Source organism: Lates calcarifer, linkage group LG7_1, assembly GCF_001640805.2.
Source record: "Lates calcarifer isolate ASB-BC8 linkage group LG7_1, TLL_Latcal_v3, whole genome shotgun sequence".
NCBI classification, from domain to species: domain Eukaryota; kingdom Metazoa; phylum Chordata; class Actinopteri; family Centropomidae; genus Lates; species Lates calcarifer.
In genome coordinates, this window is record NC_066839.1 from 15752133 (window position 1) to 15774187 (window position 22055).

The following is a 22055-nucleotide window of genomic DNA, read 5'->3' on the forward strand; positions in this document are numbered from 1 at the left end:
TACACACACATATATAAAGGTGTATATGAATATACTTACATGTACACACACACACACACACACACACACACACACACACACACACTGCTACCACTGCTGAGTTTTAACAGCTTTGACATATCCTCTCAAAACTTTTTACACCTTTAATTAATAGGCTGAGAAACATTGCTAGAGTTAACTGCTTACAAATGGGAAATAGGGGAGATGTTAACAAAGATGTCATTATGTTGATTTTTTGGGAATGTCAGAGTCGTGTATTGTAAGTCAAAATATAGCGTGCCAATTAAACCACAAAATGACAAAAATGAGATGGAGAACAAGCGTCAAAGGATATAAATTTGCCCATGCAGGAATTGCGTTTGGTGATGTCAGCCAGTGGAAAAACATGTCAGTGCTGTAAATCAGACACAGTGCTGGTCTCCAGATGAAGCTTTGAAAAGCTCAGAGGTAAAACTTTAATGACTCCCACCCTTCAGTGTTTCCAGCATCTGCTTGTTTTCCTTTCTCTATAATAAGCACAGCCAATCACCAATCTAGATTCTTGCCACCTTTGAGGACTTGATAACAAGGGGGTCAGTGATGCGACAAATCATATCTCTCCCTTCTTCTGTGGCAAGAACACAGAGGTGACTTTTTGTGAGATCTAACTATTAACAATGGATGATTTTTCTGCCAACCTCCTGAGCTTAAGAATTTTCATTTCTTGCATAGGACTAAGTGGTAATATATTTCTCATACTTTCCATCATTCAGACTAAGATCTCCAGAGTGAAGTCCTTTGAGTTGTTTCTTCTGGGACTGGCTACAGCCAACTTGGAGGAAATTCTCATCGTGAACATCTATGACATTATCATCCTTGAGGCGTCCTCCGCCACCACCGGAACTTGGTTGTGTCGCTCACTCAAGTTCCTGACTGTGCTCGGTGAAATCACCAGCATCCTCTTCACCGTCCTGATCAGCATCTTCCGCTACCAGAAGCTGAGAGATGCAAGTAAGAGGGTCAACCTCCCAATCTGTATGGACAGCGCCAGGTCAGCCTGGATGGTGAGCGGGTTTTGTGTGATGCTCTCCTCGCTCCTCAGTTTCCCCGTTTTTGTCATAAATCAAGAACCTGCAGTCAACACCACAGGGAACAAAAGCAGATGCCCTCCAGACTTCTTTCAGTGTAGTGATAATTACTGTCCAACATTCAACCGCTTCTATAAATACGTGTTCATCGTGATGTGCAACCTGGTGCCCCTGGCCATCGTTACAGTCACCAGCTGTCTTATCATCATGGTGCTGCTGAGCCAGAGGAAGACGGTGACACCAGTGGTAAGTGTGAGCAGGTCAAACCACTTCAGCAAGAAGAGTAAAGGTCCGAGGCTTCAGCGGAGCACGATAGCTATACTGGCTGCCATGGGATTGTTCCAGGTAGACTGGACTCTCTACCTGATCTTTCAGCTGACCTTCAGCCCCACTGACTTTCCTTTTTGGGCTGAAATGGAGTTCTTTATCTCAACTTCCTATACATCCATCAGTCCATATGTGTACGGGATAGGGAATAACCTGTTCTCTCTCAAGAACCTGATGAAGAGGTAATTTAGAGCTTTTGTCAGGCCAGACTTGTCAGATTTTCAATCAGAAAATGTCTTTTGAAATTGCAGCAATGTCTTGTTTTTAGTAATGAAATATTAACCAAAACAAATCACAAAGGTTTTTGAGCCTACCATTGCTTTGTGCTATAATTTCATACCTTTATTTACATATGATTTGAAATGGAAAAGTTCCTGAAATACAAAATGCTGTTTTTGCAATTTCAAGAATAGTTTTCAGAACCTTCTAAATCAGCCATATTGCATATTGCAGTATTTGTCATTCAAATATGGCAATATTTTGAATGACAAAAGCATCAAATGCCTGTCATAACCCCTAAAAAACAAATGTTTTCATGTCTAGAGAGGCTCTTTTACTGCCTTTCAGTAGGGGGAGGGCAAGCCAATCTCATGTGGTGCAGGGTAAACCTAAAATAAACACTAAAGATGTAACAAGTCACCGCTTCACTCTAATAAACGCAGACTCACACATTGCCTTAGTTTTACAATACAATTCTACACATAACAGCTGCACTTGTAAGTGAGCATTACTCTTCGACATGACCCATGTTTACAGCACAGTAAGCTGAGTGAAGAAGCAATGCTGTGGCTCACTCTCTCACACAAAGAACCAGCAGCATTCATAGGTTGACCCTGTGACATTTCACCATCCTCTACTGCTCTCTCCATGAAATGTAAACATTGTTATTTTATATTTTTGGATAAGATGTGAAGCTGTGTGTTCAGGTATGCCACTCAACACTGAAGTGATCATTTATTGACACCCACTCTCATCCATGAAAGGTTTGTTCTAATGGCATGTCATGTACTGAGACCCTTGACCTGACTGTTAGAGTAAGTCTAGTATTAATATTGATTCTGTTTTGATGTGAGTCAAGAAGAGGATGAAGTTTGTGGTTAAGCTTTGTAACATCACTGAAAAGACTCACTGGCTCCTGTTGAAAGTGAAATTGTACTGAGGTCACATATTAGTCATGGTGACCCACTGAATCTGTTTGTGACAAATTTAGCTAGGTGTATTTAGATCTGCATGATAGCAGGTTGATATTAAAGCTCTGCTAATATGGAGTTAAATTGGCCTCTTGAATTATTAGTTACAAAAATATCTACACTGAATGAACTTTAAAACAGCCTGTTTTGCTCGTGTGCTGCCAAAATTACACTACATACCAAAGAAAATACTGTTGCTGTCACAATGATGTATGAGTGTCTCTTATAAACTGAGGAGATCCTGGCTGCGTGTGACTCTGGGTCATTATTTTTCTCTCTCTTGACATCTTAATTTGGGCCTTAAATATAATCCTGACAAAATATAGGTCACTGTTAAACAATACATCATGTCCACTGTCTAAATTCAAAAGCAATCCTTTATTAACACTGGCTTTAAAATGGTCATGATAGATTAAATATTATGCCTGCTCATGGTAATTTTAAATGCAGTTCGACAGTTGTGACAGAACTCACAAAAGCCACACAAAGTCTGTGCACTTTTCATTGTCTGCACTGCCACTGCTGATTTTGCTTCAGTGACATCACATTGTGGTAGCTGTCAGTCCATACTATACTGTTTGTTATGTAAGTAAAATAACAAAGACATACTCAATAAAGAGGTCTTGCTCTGGCATCTTTATAAAGATATTTAAAGCTGTTTGCACTATCAACAACTTCAGAATAAAGTTGATGATCATAAATCAGAATTTACACAGTGTCACAAGACTGGTTAAATGATAAAGATGTTAGTTTTTATTCTAGTTACCTATTAGGAAAAATAAACAATATTTGAATATTTAATAAATCCTCACAAAATGATGTGTTTTAAACATCTATTCCTCTCTGGTTTTGCAGCAATGTGTGTGTGTGTGTGTGTGTGTGTGTGACTGTAACATCCTTGGTTTGTTTTTTCTATCATTTTAGATATAATATTTAAATTACAGCTGCAAGTATATTTACATTTGATATATCACATCTTCATCTGTTCATCTAAACACATTTATTGTTACTGGTAAAATTGAAAAAGTGCCTGTGGATATTACAGCCATACACACGTGGTTCATATGAGAGACCCACTTGCTTTGTTGCTTTGTGCAGATTCATATTGTATTGTCTTAATATGAAACGTGTGAGATGCGTGTGAGAGCCTTTCAAAGTCCATCCCTTACGACAAAATAGAAGCATTTTGTTTAGAATTTGTCAAAGCCGAGTATTTGCACACGTTTGGTCATTCTTGCTGTGAGTCTGAGGTGCTGCCCAACAGGAACAAGCTGCAGCGCATCAACACGAGATCTCCACGTGGAACACTAACGATGGGTCGGTTCATGTAGGCTGTTTTCCCACTTCCTAGTGCCGGTTAGACCCCGCCTTGTTTGTTTAATAACATGTTACGTTTGATATTGTGGTACTTTCTTCGTATTATCTGTTCAGGCAGGGTTAGAAACCCGCACTAAACCTACTCTTTAAAGAAAAGTCAAGTTGTTTGTTTTAATGCCACAAGCGAGAAATACAAACGCTTCAAATATCATTTCTTACTCAGCAGGGAAATGTAATGAGGCGTTAAATCCCTGTTTCTTATCATACCTAACAGCTGTGATGCGTACTCGCCACATTTATTCATTGGTTTTGTTGAATTATTTTACTCAGTTTGGACCATAAAGCCAAGCCAACCCCCTCCCCTCAACGCCAATTCAGACCTGTGATGGACATTAAAGCCATCTTCACTCCACTGCAAAAAATTAAAACTGAAATTAAACAATAATGCATTTTAGAATCGGCTCCAAATAGTGTGCTGCGGTCAGAATGTCCTTATTTGTTTGGTTTGTTGATATTATCGTCAGGAGGAGGTTTTATGCCTCATATGTAGACTAAAATAAAGGTTATACACAATTATGAGGGTGATACACCTCCTGGAAATGTAAACATACATTTATTTAGTTTATTCCATCTTGTGTTTACGACCTCGAAATTCAGTTAAAGGCACTATACCTTAAAGACTGGGTTGTGGGTAAATAATTAACAGAGCAAGCATTCGGTTAGATTAGCCCGTATTTATAGTATTTCAATCCCTGTGTGCATTAGACGTTAAAACTAGGCCACAATTAAGTTAAACGGGACACTCTGAGTCTGATTTTTCTTTAAGTAAAGACTAAACTTTAGGACTTGGGCTTCAAAACCTTTAAATATGTAAAAGCAATCCAGTAAATAGCCACTACCCAACAATCGCCATGCTACATCTGCCTGTGCAACAAATTTAGTGAAAACCCTCACAGGGCGAGAGAATAACTTTAAAATATACGTGGCTGTTTTATTTAATTACTATGCCACAGTTTTATTAAGGCAAATACTCCTGCAATGTCCCGCCGCCATCTTGATCAGAGCAACAACGGTCACAGTTGTTTTTACGGCGTATTTTTATAGAAAAGGTAAACTAGAAAATATTGATTTAGACCGTGCAGCTCAGTGTTGATACATTGTCTCAAGGGAGTTTGAACAATGAAGCTGCGCTGGTTGTTCAATGCTTCAAACTAACTTTTTGTTGGCAGTGTGTTGTGGTCTTTTTTTCAGGCCACTGACACCATGATGCAAAAACAGGTCGGTAAAAATCCTCGGGAGGGAGCTTGCGCATTGGCTACTGGAGCTCAACCGCCATGGTGAACGTGTTACGTCACAGCCCGAGAGCACGGATGTGTGTGTATGTGTGTGAGACCGAGGGGCAGAGAGGAGAGTGTGTGTATGTGTGTGTCTGAGAGAGGGTGAGAATAGAAATGTGATCGAAAGGGTAAAAGAAGTAAAGGAAATACAAAGGGAGGAAGAGAAAGCCTCGGGTCTTCGCTCTCAGCACAGGAATTACACATCCGAAACATTTTCACGCAAACTTGCTGAGAGTTGTCCTTACCGGCGCGCGGACTCAGCTCGAGGTGGGAACAAGCGAAAAAAAAAAAAAAATCTCCGGGATGGTGGACTCCCGCTTTCCTCGCGCTTGCGGCCCGGGAATCACGCGCCATTGAAGGGGGGTGATATTGTGCATGCGCTTTGGCTTCACTGCGTGCACGCTCGGGTCGGTCGATACGAGCACACTGGCGTGGCTCTCGGCCTCCATTTGCCAGTTTGTGTTTATGTTCGAGGGATTCAGCGAGGCTCTTTCAACGGCGACGACGACGTGCAACAGTTGGACTTTTACCGTGAACGTTATTATTGTGTCGCTCCCGTTGGCCACGAGGTATTCAACCGACGCTGGAAGGTGAGGCGTTAGTGAAACCTGCAACTTTTCCAACTTGGTGAGTGGTGGAGCGGGCGGCCTTCCTATCTGCGGTGTGTGAGGAAGAGAGCTGTTGTCAAACAACTTAAATTCTTAGCGGGGCTTCATATTTTAGTAGGAAAAAGAGTTACACGGAGAATAGTTAGGAGTTGATGTTGTAGACATGCCGGTGGTAATTCATTTGAGGCAGTCGTTTGGCCGATTAACACCTTTAGACGACTGCATCTCTCTGTGTGTTGGTGTGACTGTGTGATCAGTAAATTGACCCGGGGGGGGCAACAACAGCAAAACAGGTTACCTTTTTAGCTTGTTCTCTATTGTCGACGGAAATTAATCATTTGAACTGCAAAGGTGGAAAACGTTGTACAGAGAGTCCGTTTTGAGTTCGCTATCCGTACTTAAAATACGGGCCTGTCCGAGCATTTCAGCCATGTCTTCAGCTGGGTGATAACAGACAGGCCATTGGTCAGTCACACCAAAGTGGTCTCGCAGCTCGTAGCCCACTTCATGAAGGCAAAGTCCACTTTTCTCAGTCTGAACATGAAAAATATTCAAACGTAAGTTCCTGTATGTATTTGTTAATTCAAGTGTATTGAGTCACATATGTTGATATAATGTTGATTTTAATGGGTGCTGTTCTAGTGGGTGGGGGCATACCCCCGCCCCCCACCACCTCACACAAACACTATTTTTTCCTCAGAACCTCAGTATTGGTCCCTTTTTTTTTAAAGCTTTAGACCAGATGTAATTTATTATTTATTTATTTATTCATAAATTATGGAATGCAACATCATCACAACAAATCATTACATTCTTGGTATGATGCTACACTAAGGTCTAATTAAAGAAATATTTTACTTAAGTTTCCTCAACTCCCTGCATAAGTGGCAATCAGGTAGTTTAGTCGGGGTAGATATATCTTATAAATACAAGTTTTATATGTCCATACATCCAGCACCAGCTTTTTAAAGGACCACATACTGTATGACTTAGGGTTGTAAATAAATGATAATTTCTCCATTAGTGGGTAATTTATTTTTCAGGAGGGTATGGTCTATCCCAAAACTGCTCTCCAATTGTTTGATTCTTATTGGAATTCCTGTCGGACACAAAGAGCTGCTCTATGAATCATGCAGATCAGATATCCTGAAAGTTGGTCCAGGTGCCTTTTAGCTTACACAACATTCACACAGCCAGGAACCTGAGAAACCAATGGTTGGATGCCCTTTAATTTTGTATGATATGATAACAATGGTTTGAGATTGACTTTAGTCATCTCACTTCTTCAGTTGATTTCACAGAACATATGGTTACACTGTAAATTAAGACTACGTTTATCAGCAGCCAAGTATATCCTAGAACAGCACCATGTTGCAACACTTCAGATGCTACAACTAGCTGCAAATTAGCCAGTAGCTCTTTTGAAGTATTTTTCTTCTCTCCAAACCTTTTTGGAGTAGAGTTGCACACTGTAGGTTGTAATGATTGCTGAATATTTCAGTTTGTTTACATTTCTTGATTCGTCTTTTTTGGCTCTGTTTTTCTTTTTCGCCAGTGTTTGCTCTGCTTGAATGAGCCGTAATTGCTTCTGGTAACTTTTATGAGCATTTTATGTCTGTTTGTTTTTGGCTTTTTATGTTTATTCAGATTTTTATGTTCTGTCTTGTCTGATTAGATCTGTAGTGTATTTTGTACCTTTTGAACACAGCTGTACTGCGTAAATAATATTATTATGACATCATTTTCTGTTAGGTATCAAATGAGGTGGAACGTCAACAGCCATTGGTGATGCCTGCTACAGACCCTGAACTCACATCCATGGAGGACCCCTGTGCAGTTGAGGATGAGAAGGGGAGCTTAACTAACGATCCCTCCTCAGCTTCTCCTACTACCACCCCTGCCTCAGCAATTCCTTTTCCTACCACTGTGACTAATTTCACTGGTGAGACAGTGATCGAGAACAGAGCTGTCTCCATGGCAAGTAATGACTGCAGCTCAGCTCTCTCTTCACCTGCTGAAGCTAGCCCAGCCAAGCCTGCTGTAACATCACCTACTACCTTAGACGGGACTGTTGAAACAAGCCCAGCTACCTCACATATAGCATCAGCGTCAGACTCCTTGAAATGTACAGTGACAAGCATTATCAACATTTCCGAATCACTACCACTGTTGTCTGCTTTGCCATCTACCACATTTGGCAGTCCAGACGTGGAAAATGACTTTCCTGCTGTGCTGACCTTCAAAGGTGTCAGTGTTACTCTGGAGAATAACAGTGTGTGGAAGCAGTTCTACAGCTGTGGAACTGAGATGATTCTTACTAAACAGGGGCGCCGCATGTTCCCTTACTGCCGTTACCGCCTGGCTGGCCTAGATCCTGAGTGCCAATACAGTCTGGTCCTGTCCATAGTTCCATCTGACAAGTACAGGTACCGCTGGAGCACATCCAAATGGGAGGTCACTGGACCAGCGGAACACCAGGCCCAGGGTCTGATCCGAGCCTTTTCCCACCATTACTCACCCTGCAAAGGCTCAGAGTGGATGGGTGGCTTAGTGTCTTTCTACAAACTCAAACTGACCAATAATCCCCAAGACCAGGAGGGTCATATCGTCCTACACTCCATGCATCGCTACATTCCTAGGTTACACTGTGATACCTGTCCCAGATGGGGTCACACCCACACCTGACCAGCCTGTGATTATGGGACCAGAGAGCATGACCTTTACTTTTCCACAAACTGAATTTATGGCTGTGACAACTTATCAGAACTTTCGGATCACTCAGCTGAAAATTAATCATAATCCGTTTGCAAAAGGCTTCAGGGAGGATGGGAATAACCCCCGCCTCAACAGGGTCACTACAGTCACTACAGAGGCCAAACCTGTGGTGAAGACAAACACTCCGTCCTCTGTTTTGAAACAAAATGAAAGCAAAGAGGGAGCTGTGGACTTGATGGTAACTTTTTTTTATGTTTTCACATCTGATTTTGTTACACACTATGACAAGCTACTATGTGAGACTTTTTGACAAGTTGAAATGCTTGAATTCAGTGAGCTTTTGTCACAATCAACTGAAAAAAATGTTTACTATGCATATATCTGGTATGTTTTCATATTGTTACGTTGTTGAAAATATTTGCAGGCTCACTGCTTTCAGCTAAATATACTGCAGTAATAAGTGAGCAAAACATGCATTATACACATCACGAAATAAAGCAACTTGATCATTTAATTGAAAAAAAAAAAGGCATTTCATTTTTTAAAGGTACTTAATGAGATTAAATTCTTGGGGGTCACATAAAAAGTAACCAATTTCAACATAACCAAAAGCAGTATTTAGCCTGTTGTATGGGATTACATTATATTGTGAGGTGTTTTTCTACTTTCTTCTAGAGACTTTAAGATGAGAGGCACATATGTTAAAATTTGAACACGTTTTGCCATGACAAGTACACAGACATAAGAAGGGAAATGGGTGCCTGCTGTACAATACCATCGCCATATATTGTGTCAATACAATTCAATATATTTTTGAATGAGATTGTTATTTAATCCTTTTTACTGTTTAAGTGTTTAGTATCCATAAACAGTGCTCCCTTTTATGTGTCTTACAGCAAAAAGCATCACACCAACTCTGCTTCTCCCTCAAATACGAAAAGGGACTAGACTGGTCTTGAAGCCCATAATGTCTACCCCTGGCAGTAAGGATGAGCCATATGTCCCCTGTATAAGAGGCAAGCATGCCCTTGGTGAGCTTGTGCTGGTCCAAAAACAGGCACTAGTGGAAGCACAGGAAGAAAACCACGCCATCAGTGTAACCCCTAAGATGCGGCAAGGCTTCAAAGTAATGACTTCCTCAACGTCTACCCCGAGGTCATCACCTGGGAGCCACAAGAGAAGGAAGAAGATCAACAGACGTTGGGCAAATTCCCGGGGAAGAGAGTGGAAAACTGCTGCTGCTGCCTCTCCCACTGTAGTCCACAGCCCATCACTGACTGTCGCTTTGCAACCAGAGCTGGATGATGTAGAGGGCCTGCTGTTTGTGTCATTCACCTCAAAGGTAAAACACTACACTCAACTCAGCACATATCAGCATGTCTCTCTAGAGTTTATTTTTATATAATCTAGGTATGGTGGCTCCTCCAGTGATCCACCTCATGTCAAATAGGTGTGCTGATTTTCCTCTGATGTTGTACACACTTCTGAAATGGCATTTGTGGCTGTGTACCAGAATGATTTTGAGTGCACCTTGGTAAAAGTGTTATGATGTTCTTTTGTGTCACAGGAAGCTCTTGACGTTCATGTCAGGAACAAGCCAGCCAAGAGTTCAACATCTGTATCTCCAGTTTCCCTAACAACTCAGAAGCAACTGGATCAAACAGGTAAGCAATGTAGAGACTGGATTTATTTTAAATGTTTGAATGATATGAAAATCTTAAATTTAACTTTTGTTATTTTATTCTAACCTAGTATTATTTTACTCACCTAACTGTGAAGGAAATGTCACATTCATGATTATTTGTAAACATTTCTGTGGTGTTTCAGAGGAGGTGATCCCAGAAACTGATGAAGAGAAGATCACTCGCTTGGAGGTTATCCTGCTGCAGGATCTCAGAGTTCTCAAACACAGACAGGTCATCCATCCTGTGCTGCAGGAAGGTGAGTACATACAAACATCCCAGTGTTTGAGTAGGTTGTAGCAGGTGATGTAATGTGAATATGTTCTCTTTCTTTTGTCCTTTTTAGTGGGCTTGAAGTTGAGCTCCCTAGACCCCACTATGTCCATTGACCTGCAGTATCTGGGGGTTCGTCTGCCGCTGCCTCCAAGGAACCTACCAGAACAAGACAGTGCCATGGCTGTGTCTCTTGGCGGTAAGATGGACTGATCTTTGACAATTTGTGCATGTTTTACTGAAGGTACATTCTTGTACACATAATTTGTAATTGTGACAGTGTTGTCATAGTAAGAAAATAAGCAATAAACCCCAAGTTTCAACTTTGAGTTTATTGTTTCAGATAGTCCACCAAATGTGATTGAGTAATGTCAGTGAAAAACAGTCTAAACCCTTATTGTCTTTCTCTAAACTTAGACAGGACATTTGCGAGGTAGCCCAATGTATTTAGTAGGGTAAATTACAATAGCACACCTGTGGTTTGTCAGTCATGTCAGATTAGAGCTTTCAAGATGCCTTAAATGAGGTAGTGATGCAAAGTGTTTGTAGTTAAAGAATATGACCCAGAAATGGTTTTGAAATGGACTGCTTGTGTTTTGAACACATGGGCCAGAAATTGCTGTCAGTCCAGGCTGGGGGGGGGGGGGGGGGGGGGGGGGGTCTGGCACTGTGCAGTTTCAAGATCACCTCCTGTATTTGTGTTACAAAGGATTTGTATGTGTGTGCATGCGTAAAGAAGAAAACCCTGCACAATAAGGATGCACGTTTCCTCCTCCTTATGGTCATACTTGAAAACAACTTTAGAACATAACCAAGTATCCACAATGTTATTAAGTGCAAGTGATACACAGTTTACCTCCTTAAACTACATGAAAAACACAGACAACAAGACCACAGGAAGTGGTTAATAGTGGTTCCAATCTTGTTGCCCAGAGGACAGCTGTATCGTGCGATGTGGCACAATTTCTACATTTTCAAGATTTTCATCTCAATGAATGCATTGTATTCTTAAATAAATGTAGTTTTCTTTGCAACAAGAAGAATGAAACAGCGATCAAAGTGTGAGAAATTATCGTTCCCACCGCAGCACTTGAATTAACATTGTGAAGCACTGACTGTTAGTGTGCTGTGTCCTTTAACTAAAGGCTAACACAGTATTTTTCTTCACAGATAAAGGATTACCCTTCATTTCCCGGACAGGGAAGACACGTGACATGACAAAAATAAAAGGATGGAAAAACAAGTTCATAAAAAGCAAAGAAACATCTTGTAACTCTGATGGTGAGGTTTGCTCGTCTCATTTTAGTATCTGCAGTGTCCCTTTTATCATGCCATAGGATTAGTACAGTCATCCTAATTACCAAAAGATTAACTGAACTGAAACCAGTTGAATATATTTGTGTCTGATTCATTATTCTCAATTGATAAATTAAAGTCTCTTTATTCTCCCTCTCCAAAAGGATTACAAAAGAACCTATCTGCTTTCTGCAGCGACATGTTGGATGAGTACTTGGAAAGTGAAGCTCAGCAAATCAGTGAGCGGGCTGCGGCCTTCTCCACAAACCCAGAGGGCTCGGTGGCCTATCAGCTGCCTGCTAAAAGCTCCAGCTACGTAAAGACCCTCGACAGCGTACTCAAGCATCGAAACACTGCTTCCAAAGTCCCAGTGGGGGCCAACAGACCTTGTCCCCTTTCCCACAAACCCCTCCTCTACTCTGCCCTGACATCACCAGCACCTCCTCTGGCAAGCACTGCAACCCCCGTTGATGCAGGAGCTCGGTCCATGCAGCAGTCAACATCTTCACATACGCAGCTGGGAGCTTTGAAGACAATTGGTGCAAATGCTGCTTCAGGGTCTAGTTACAGTAGTGCTGTTTCGTTTGGGTAAGCAAGGACAAGATTGTAATTTGTATTAATTCTTAGATTCTTTTATAACCCACTTCACTGAGTTTTAATAAGTTTAATCAACTAGCAAGGGTACAGTATTTAATAATTTAACTGACCTATCCCACAAACCTTCACTTACAACCACTTGTTTTCCCACTCACCTCTAGCTCACACATCAGACCAAAACACAAAATTGATGGGGGATGGATTTCTTTAAAATCTGCAGCTACAATACTCCACCTTAGAAGTTCAGGATAACTTTGTGGTTCCAAAGTATAAGCAACAGTAATTACTTACTCATTTCTTCCTCTCCCTCTTCAGATCATCAACATCCCACCCAGGGGTCAACCAGAAACCAACAGTGAGCTTTTGGCAGAATCCAAGGGACAGCATACAGACCTCCAGGCCTCACTAAGTTCCAGCTCAAACTGCTGCAGATGGAGACTGAAGCCCTGAACCAGGGTGTGAGCAGAACACAGCTGACTCCTGACAGGCTGTCAATGGCTCTGTCTGTAATCCTGACGAAAAAGGTATGCGACATACTGTGCAAGCGAACTGATATTAACGATGGGCTGTGTCCATTCTGATGTTTCTTGTCAGATTTGTTTGTATTGAAAAAACTTTGAAAGTAATTTCTGCTTTTTTAATGTAAAATGTAGATCATTGAGTAAGAAATGCTGTCCTTTGCTTTTAATCAGACATTGCCTGGTCAGGTCTTGAAAGTAGCCTCGTGTCCAAAGCCTAAATCTGGGGGACCTGAATGTGCTGAGGAGTTCTGCAGACTAGGCTGTGTGTGTGTCAGTCTCCACAACCTGAACAGAGGTCCTCTCCACTGCAGACGGCCTGAATGTATGTTTGGCTGTGCCTGCTTCAAACGCAAGATCACTAAGCAGGTTACTGAGGGGGAGAGTGAACATCAGATCCAGCCTGTTTACTGTAAGAGCAAGTTATTTTGATACCATTTGATGTATGTTTTCTTTTTTATTCTGACTGCTGTATTACTACTAATGATGGTTAAATTGAGCTTCTGTTTCATGTTCAGTTTAGTTTTGAACCACGGTTACTAAGAGGTGTTAATGAGATGCTTTATCCCTTCCCAGCTATGACTAATATGGAACATGCAATCCAACCTCACCCAGGCTCTCATGCTAATAAACTATGGAGCCGCACCATTCATGACGTGGATCCAGAGCCGCTCTTCGCCCCCAAAAGTCCTGCAAAGGCACTAAAATGCAGCAGTGTAATTCGTCCTACGCAACTGGTAAAATAAAATCTTTCTCTTACTTGATTGAGGCTTTTATAAATCTTACTTATAACAGTCTTGTAAGCATGGCAAATTATTTATTAGAGTATTAGACATGAGAGCTGTGGGGTTGTTTTTCTAAGTGTACAGAAAACCTTTTTCCCTACCTTTTGTCCTTTTTGTTAAAATGTGAAACTTAATTAAAATTGATCATTTCAGATGCGAGAGGAGGACAAGGACCCAGTGTATAGATACTTGGAGAGCATGATGACATGTGCACGTGTTCGAGAGTTCAACAGCAAGCCTCCTCCTGAAGTTACCTTAGAGCCAAAGATCCTTGACACTTCCACAGCAAACAGCATAACAAAAGTGCAGAGGGCGACCACTGAGGACCTGCCACGATTCTCCCACAGAACTGTGAAGCCTCTTAAGAATGCAGGTAAAGAAATGGACCAAGCGCAATGAACACATAATGTAATCTAAACTGTGCTGTAGAAGTTCACCAGCCACTGAAAGTTAGACTACAGTTTATTTTGTAGTTTTTGTGTTTTCTTCTTTGAAAATGTTTTGCCCTTTGTGTTGTCTGGATATACCTAATGACAATATGTGTTGCTACACATACCTATATTATCTCATTTCTCTCAGCAAAGATCTGTCAGGAATCCACAGCCAATGAAACAGGAGCAAGGAAGCAAATACAGATCCAGTCACTATGTCAGTGGGAGAAGGACCAGAAAATGGTCCTTGATGCTTTATGTCGACGCATGAATCAGAATAGGATGTCTCAGTGTTTCTGCATAGGACCATACCGCATCCGCCCAGTTGCAAAGATCTTCATGCAGAAGCCCAGTGGCTCCACTGTCACCTACAGGGTAGGTGTCTGAAGAGTAGTTCATCTGTGTAGCATTGTCCAGTATCTACTGTATGTTGTGGTATTTGAAAAGTTATAGCTGTTTCAGAAAATGCGTTATTACCACTATAAGGAAGGTGTCTGCAGTTTAACTTACTGGTCCATTGCCTTTATTTCTTAGCTATTTACATGACCAGTTACAAAGAACAGCTAATCCAAAGTAGACCAGCTGCTGAATATTTTAAGCTTTCAGTGATTGCTCTAAAGAATCTCCTGTTCTACTTGTTCTTCTAGGTACACATCAGTAAACCATCACAATCCAGTGATAATGAGGACGATGAGTTTGATGACAGTGATGAAGAAAAGATTGCCAATAAAAACTTTGATGGGAACATGGATACGCAGGATGAAGATGGCCACACTGAAGAGTTAGACATGCAGTTTGGAGTCACACCCTTCCTGAGTGGAGTTTTACCTGCTGGCAGACTGAGAGCCAGGACCAAACCTGTAGGCTGCCAAGCATATGGACTTATACAGGTCAGGCTCAAGAAGATGCCACTTACCTATTATGGTTTTACATGGGGTGGAAACACACCTAATAATACATGACTGAAGGCTTAACTTAACTAATAATCACGTAATAAGAACATATTTCTTCTTTTACAGGTAAATGGCAAATCCTACAACCAGGCCAGACTGTTGCTGGGCAACATGGGATCACTACATCCAGCTAACCGCCTTGCAGCTTATGTCACAGGCCGACTGCACGCTCTAGCTGACTCTCAGAAACCAGACCCTGCACAGAAAAACAACACTCCTGGTACTCTACACATAAAGGCTGCAGGCACAGTAGTTCCTCAAATTATCACTGCAAGGAGAACCACTGATCTGAAGACATCAGCACAACCACCAGGTAAGATTGTCTCTGTTCCTGGACCATAGCACAAGCATACGTAGTTTCAAACTGATTGCCTCCCAAAGGAGGGAAAAGTAATCAACTAGAGAACACATGCACGCACCTGTGGCTACAGCAGGATATTGAAATCATCCAAGGAAATAAAACTACCACCACCTAAATGTATTGCTTATAAATCTAGTTTCTGTCATCAGTCAGATGTCTTGGATAAAATTAAGACTGTCAGTTTTGGCGAGACTCCAGTCAGGTGTAAGGATGAGATAAATGTGATTCTCTTCAGGATTTGGCTTTAAAGATTGATCTTTTGATGTCTTAACATTGTAATAATCAAGCAAGATAATTATTTCTTTGTCTCACCACCCTGCTCTGCCTTGTTTTGAACTTCAGTTCAGCTGCAGCCTGATTCCTGGAGAAAAGGATCCTTCACTTTACCGCAGCATTCACAGTCCATCTTAAAGCCCGCCCAGTCATTCGTCTCGAGCCAAGTCAGCTCAGTCTGTCCCTTCCAGAACAGCTCCACGTCCTCGCCTGTCTCTCTCACCGTCTCCCCCTCCCTGAAAACCCCCAGCTTCCTTGGACAGAGTGGAACATATTCATTCAGGATCTGTCCTCCCACCAACCAGGGCACCAGAGACCAGAACCTCCCAGGAGTTGCCTTGCCTGGGGGCTTCACCCTCATTCAGCTCCCAAAGCCTCGAGCCGATGGAGCTGCACAACGATCAGAAACTGTAAACACTACAAAAATGGCTGGTGTCGATAAAGCCCCACCGCAAAGAGATGCTTTAATTAATTTTAGCCAATTAGCAGCTGATTTGGATACAAATTGTCTCAGTGTGGACCTACTAAGCACCAAATCAGTGAAGCCTGGCCCCTCACCTGAGCTGATATGTGAAGAGAAGATGCCTTCAGGATGAGAGTGATGAAGTCAGCAGCAGGCAGGTGGAATCAAACCTTGATATGGCTTCAGATGGCATGAGCTCCGACTCAGACTACTGTGGAGAGGGTGACGAAGATGTAAGTTTAAGGAATAAATGTTCTTTTTTCAATTAATATTTACATTACTTAGGCTTTTAAATATAAAATGTGAATTCTATCAACATATCTGACCCTGTGATTGTTGTAATTATTGTCATTGTTACAGCTCTAAAAACTGCATTTTGAATGTTGTTTTCTTCAGGAGGAGCCAGTTGACATCGAGACTGTAGAGGAAACAAGACAAGGAATGGCCATCGCAAAAATGAGGGAAGCTGCTATGAAAGCATCACAGGAGCCAGTGATACGGTAATACATGTGTAAATGTGTGTGCTTGTGAATGAAAGGATATATAAGGATGTATGTGGTATGAAAGTATTAAAGCTTGAATTTGGCTCTGAAATTCTGAATATGCTATATTCTTCTTTACCTTCAGAGATTCCAGTGATGATTTTGGATCAGCAAGGGAACTCAACATCCAGGTACAGAATTCTTGTACTCACAACGATCCAGTTTTTAAAAAACATAGCTAATATTGATCTCATATTTAATTACTTTTTCTCAGTAAACTTGGAACGGTTCGTTGGTTTTCTGCTATAATATAAGGGTTTAAAGTACTTTCTCTCCATACCAGGATCAGTTGGACAATGAACTTGATGAGTCTAAGAAAAAAAAGAGGCGAAAGAACCACATAGTGATAGAAAGGCAAAGACGATCTGAACAGCGGAACCTCTTCGACAAACTCCAGGTTCTCCTTCAGAGTGACCCCAAGGCCCCCAGGCTCCGTCTCCTCTCACTGGTCAGTCCCACATCATGCTCTGGCAGTTTTGTATTTTTTCAATTATGGTGGGGCCACACACTACTAGAAAACCTTTTCCTATTAGGAAAAACATGAAGGAAAAAACTATTTTATCTCTGCTGTATGGCCCTATGGGAGAAGGTAGGTATTTAATTGCATTTAACACTTAACAGTTTTAGCTGCACATGATTTACAGTCAAACGTGCAGAGCTTGCCAGCTTACTTTTAGTCTATAAATATAAATAACTCTTGGTTTATTGCTTTCAAATGTGGAAAATTGTCATTTTTAAATTTATTTAACAATGACACCTTTGTTTAACTTGCTAAAACTAATGTTAGTTGTCATGATTGGTAGTACAAACTGCTTTACCAATGTGCACATAAAGTTTGTGACTTAAAGATATACATTTTTTTTTAGCAGCCAGTTACCTTAGAACAAGAATGAGGGATAATTGTCACACAAAGCTGATGAATTCCATATCACTGTATGCATGTTTTAGATTTGTGCATGGCTGCCCACACAAACAGTCCTGTAAATTAACTGTTTGCCCACTTAAGTGTTTATACCTGATCAAGACAGACAAGATCATTCATAATAATTCATTCACAGCTCCAAGTCACCATCTTCACTCTTCACTTTTCTGGGTTTCTCCATGTTTTTAGGCTCTGACGGAAATCCAAGACCTAGTTGAGACCTCCAAATGTCTGGAGGAGGAGAAGAACAGGCTGATTCAGAAGGCAGGCTGACTATGTGAAGGAGCTTTCTGTTTTGTCTGGTATGTACAGTTTCTGCTGCTGCAGGTCAAGATGTTGAATTGAATAAATAAAATGCAGCTGCTCTTGTCTGGATGAAGAGGATAAGTGATGTGCATCCACGTGGTGTATTTAAATGTCTTCACTGCAACTTGTTTCATGTGAAATGTCACCTTTTTAGGAAAGTCGGAGATGCTGATTAAACACAAGCTGAAGGATATTTGCAAGAAGCAGAAAATGAAGGAGATGATGATTAAATGGAGACCTTTTTCCCATCTACTCCAGTCCAGAGCTGCTCTCCTGCAAACGTCGGAACCCGATGTCCACATTGCTCCATCTCAGACTAACCCAAACACAGTTGCAGCCCAAAACAATGTACACCAGATCATACCCCTGCTTCTTCAGCCTAACCTCCACTAGGGCCCAGTCTGGAGTAAACACACCCATACCCATGTCCCTGCCCACACCACCTTCTGTTCCTGAGGCAGTGTCCTCTCCAAACCAGGCAGAGGTGACCGCAGCCCCATCGCAGGTAGAGGATCAGCCAGGTGAACCGGTGGCCTCAGTCCAAGTCAGTCAACATCAGGAAAAGTCTGAGGACCAACAGGAAGCACCTGCAGACCAGGGCACCATGCCCAATTCCCAGGCTCAGGTCCCATCAGTTCCAGCTACACTTCAGGTCACTGCAGCCCAGGATGTAACCTCAACTACATCCTCATCACCCAATTCCCAGAATCCCTCTGTGTGCCCCCCACAGCCGTTTACTCTTCCTCTGATTCGCTCTAAGACGGCAGACTCATACTTCCCTCATCTCTGAAACCAAGTAAGTTGGTACATTACTTAAGTCATCCTGTCTATAGCCTGTTTGAAATTCTTTTATCTAGCTGTGTTATTATACCATACCATCAAATCAATTTATTTATTTTTCCCTCACAGTTGGTCAAGGCTTCTATACACTAATGGTTATGAAAGCTAAGAAGAAGGGAGAAGAAGGTGAGGTTAGCACCGCAGCTAATACACAGCCTTCTGACGTGGGCTCTAAGAAACAGGAGAAGAGCTGCTCCACATCTGACCACCCTTCAGACTCAGGAAGTAGCCGAATTATGGAAGAGGACAAAACTACATCTTCAACAGTCCCCCTGGCTGAGCTCACCTTCCTTAACAAATCAATCTATGTGCCTTCAGTGGCTGTACAAGCTATGGAGAACAGCCAGGAGGGGGGCAAAGCAGTAGGTTTGAACAAAACACTGCCAGCTGCCTGCTTGAGTTTTAACCATTCTCGTCAGATTCCTACTTCAGTCAAGGCAGAGCCCAGTCTTAACCCTCCTGTAGTCCGCCGTCCCAGGGGCAGGCCACGGAAGAACCCTGTTCTCCCTGTCAGTGAAAATAAAAAATGTAATGCGGTAGACAAGACGAGAGAAAGTGTCAGTGAAAGTGAAACGTCTATTCTAGTTGAAGAGAGACAGAGTGAAAAAAAATCTTTGAAAGCGATCAAGACACGAGCTGAGGACACCCCAGGAAGGGTCAGTGATGTAGCAGACAACCCTGTACCAGTGAAACGTCGCAGAGGAAGGCCTCCAAAGAAGAAGTCAGCACACCCGTGGAGACGGGGTGCACAGGAAGGAAGCAGCCCATCTAAATCCAACGAGGACAGCCCAGTCATACTTACTTTTCATTATAAAAGCCCTGATACTAAACCCAAGGCAAGCCCAGCAGCAGCCACCTCACCTGGAGAAGTAAACACATTGCGGCCGTTAACGCGAGGATCTTTGGGGAAGGACTTCCCCAGCGCCAAGAAACGTTCTTGGATAGACATAGAAAAGGAACTGGAACCAGAGCTTGAATCTGAATCTGAATAGTTCTCATTTCTTCCTGTCACTAGAAAAGCCAATGCACACAGTCATTTAACCTCAGTTAGTCTCACACTGAAACCTCACAAATCTCAGAGGCAGCTGCATCTGTCCTAGCATCATTTTCCCAGGAGAGAGAGAGAGGTGTTTCTCTCTCCTGCTCTGTTTATTAGTGTGAACACATTACATAGGTCATTGAAAGCCTCACCAAATGTGCCTGTGTGTAAATCCAAAGGACCAGAAACACAGTTTAACACTTGATGCTGCTCTTTTCTGTTTATGTTAGCACACTGAACTCAGTGAACTTCTTTGATACTATAGAGACAGGCTGTTTTCTGGTATAAAGAGTATAAGAGAAAGCATTAAGTGACCTGCTGAATGTATGAATGAAATTTATGGTAACTCCCACAATCATTTTTGAGGTACATTTCTTCTACAAATGTCACCTACATTCATGTTTCATGTTATTTCTTGTCAGATTAAGATTTATTAAAATTATGTTTTTGTTGAAGTCATCTACTACTAATCTGTCTTATGCAAATGAAAATAAAACTGTACAGATGCCACAAGTGTCATCTAATATGTTAAGCCTTACAGTGTAAGTTAAATATCTGTATCCTGAATAGGATCAGAGAATACACTGTGTCATTAACTCTGTAAAATGTAAACATTAACATATGTCTTCTCATTTTTACTAAGAGCTAGTTGGATGCATATTTCCTCCTTCAAATTCTTCTGTTTTTGTCACTAATTCAGTGAAAATCCTCTGTAGTAGCACTTTATGTTTTGTTTTTAGCGTCTGGTTTGTATAGTAATAGTGGTGATCTGTATTTTGGGGAGTTAGTTCAATAATATGCATAAGCCTGATGTGTCATAAGCAATCAAGATAAAAGCTATTAGCCATCTATTATATCTATAAAAAAAATCTGTAAATATTGTATTTCTTTTTTAATTGCAGTATATTTTTCTCATGGATGATTTTTGAAACACTGGTTGTTCTGTTACTAAGTTGAAAATGTGAAAAATTTTGTGGCCTTTAAAGTCAATAAACTACATGCAATTACAGCACACTTAAGTCTATCAAAAAAGGCGTTTTGTGTTTTTGAAATAGAATTTAGCTTTTTATATGTAAATGGTGATCAAGCACCATTCCTCAGGAAGAAACAACTCTGGTGCCATGAAGAGAATTTACATATTGTTGTTTTGACACAGTTGGTTTCTGTTTCTTTTAATTTACACTTCAGACGTATTTTACACTAATCTCATCCTCAGTAACTGTTGCCCAAACCAGTAATAATTAAAGCCTTTTGTGTGGACAGAACGCACTCAGTTACGCCCAATAGACCATATCAGTTCAATCCATTGTAGTTGGTTTATCTTGTGCCGACTGACAGCTGACTCCACTGTGATGAACTACTTTTTCAAGTTTAAGGTATTTCTTAACATGAGTGTGAATTACTGCCTGTCAGTAAGGTAGGAAAAGTTATGGGAAAAGTGAGAATTCAAAGCTCTGGGATGTATAAAAAAAGAGTACGCAATATACTGTTTACCTCTGTTGCACATTTGCTCAGACATGGAGTCTGGCATGAACTGTTTGAACTGAAAAAAAAAAAAAAAAAAAAAACTCCCACAATTTTGTTACATTTTTTAAGTTTTCAATTTCCAGTCACAGTACTGCACACTGCTACTTTGTGGCACAAAATTAAAATCACCGTAGAGTGGAATCAGCTGCACTTTGAGTCAACACTAAAAATTGGGTAGAAATTTTACTATAAGAGAATTTACGGCCGGGCTGGGTTCAGTAAAATTTGTTTTAGCCTGGTTTAGTAAACTGTCAGCTCAGTATGTGTTTAAGTGAACAGCTCGTATCATGGGGCGTGGTTTGTTTTTACAGGAAGGCTAGTCGAGGAGAGCACGTGGTCAGTTCAGTGGAAATAACATTTTAAATTTCAAATGCAACACTCATGTAAATAATGTTACGACCTGACTGTGATGATAATGAAGTAGTAACACACTATAATTGTTGGCTGCCTGTAAATTAATTTGGATTTAATGGCGGTGTCTGGCTTTATTGCATGCTAATTAGATAAAGTGCCCTGTCTACTGACAACTTTTGTTGTGTTTTAAAGTTTATGTACACATTATCAAAATACCTTTCCATCACTGCCACTACTTTGCATTTTATACTAAACAGTGGATATATTACCATTAGATATCACCTGATTGATTGTTTTTAGGATTCATGTCAGCAAGTAGAAGATAAATATTT

The 22055-nt window shown here is 41.2% G+C and overlaps 3 protein-coding genes across 3 annotated transcripts; all 3 read left to right on the forward strand.

Moving 5' to 3' along the window:
* The first annotated feature begins 656 nt into the window (after window positions 1–656).
* Window positions 657–1580, forward strand: LOC108896898 (uncharacterized). Its single transcript, XM_018696192.1, has one exon. The coding sequence runs from the start codon at window positions 657–659 to the stop codon at window positions 1578–1580; it is 924 nt and encodes a 307-aa protein (XP_018551708.1).
* Window positions 1581–5168: 3588 nt separating this feature from the next.
* On the forward strand, window positions 5169–9650 carry LOC108896924 (T-box-containing protein TBX6L). The gene is given in 4 exon segments (XM_018696240.2): window positions 5169–5828; window positions 7599–8492; window positions 8494–8796; window positions 9456–9650. Coding segments are annotated over 3 exon segments (1215 nt in total). The 5' UTR covers window positions 5169–5828; window positions 7599–7634; the 3' UTR covers window positions 9510–9650.
* A 2610-nt stretch (window positions 9651–12260) lies between these two features.
* On the forward strand, window positions 12261–20856 carry magl (MAX dimerization protein MGA-like). The gene is made up of 15 exons (XM_018696238.2): window positions 12261–12400; window positions 12725–12933; window positions 13102–13339; window positions 13504–13664; window positions 13866–14085; window positions 14292–14518; window positions 14791–15033; window positions 15163–15409; window positions 15800–16426; window positions 16590–16693; window positions 16821–16866; window positions 17019–17183; window positions 17847–17959; window positions 18118–18759; window positions 18873–20856. The coding sequence occupies exons 2-9, from the start codon at window positions 12841–12843 to the stop codon at window positions 16324–16326; spliced, it is 1956 nt and encodes a 651-aa protein (XP_018551754.1). The 5' UTR covers window positions 12261–12400; window positions 12725–12840; the 3' UTR covers window positions 16327–16426; window positions 16590–16693; window positions 16821–16866; window positions 17019–17183; window positions 17847–17959; window positions 18118–18759; window positions 18873–20856.
* Window positions 20857–22055: the final 1199 nt, after the last annotated feature.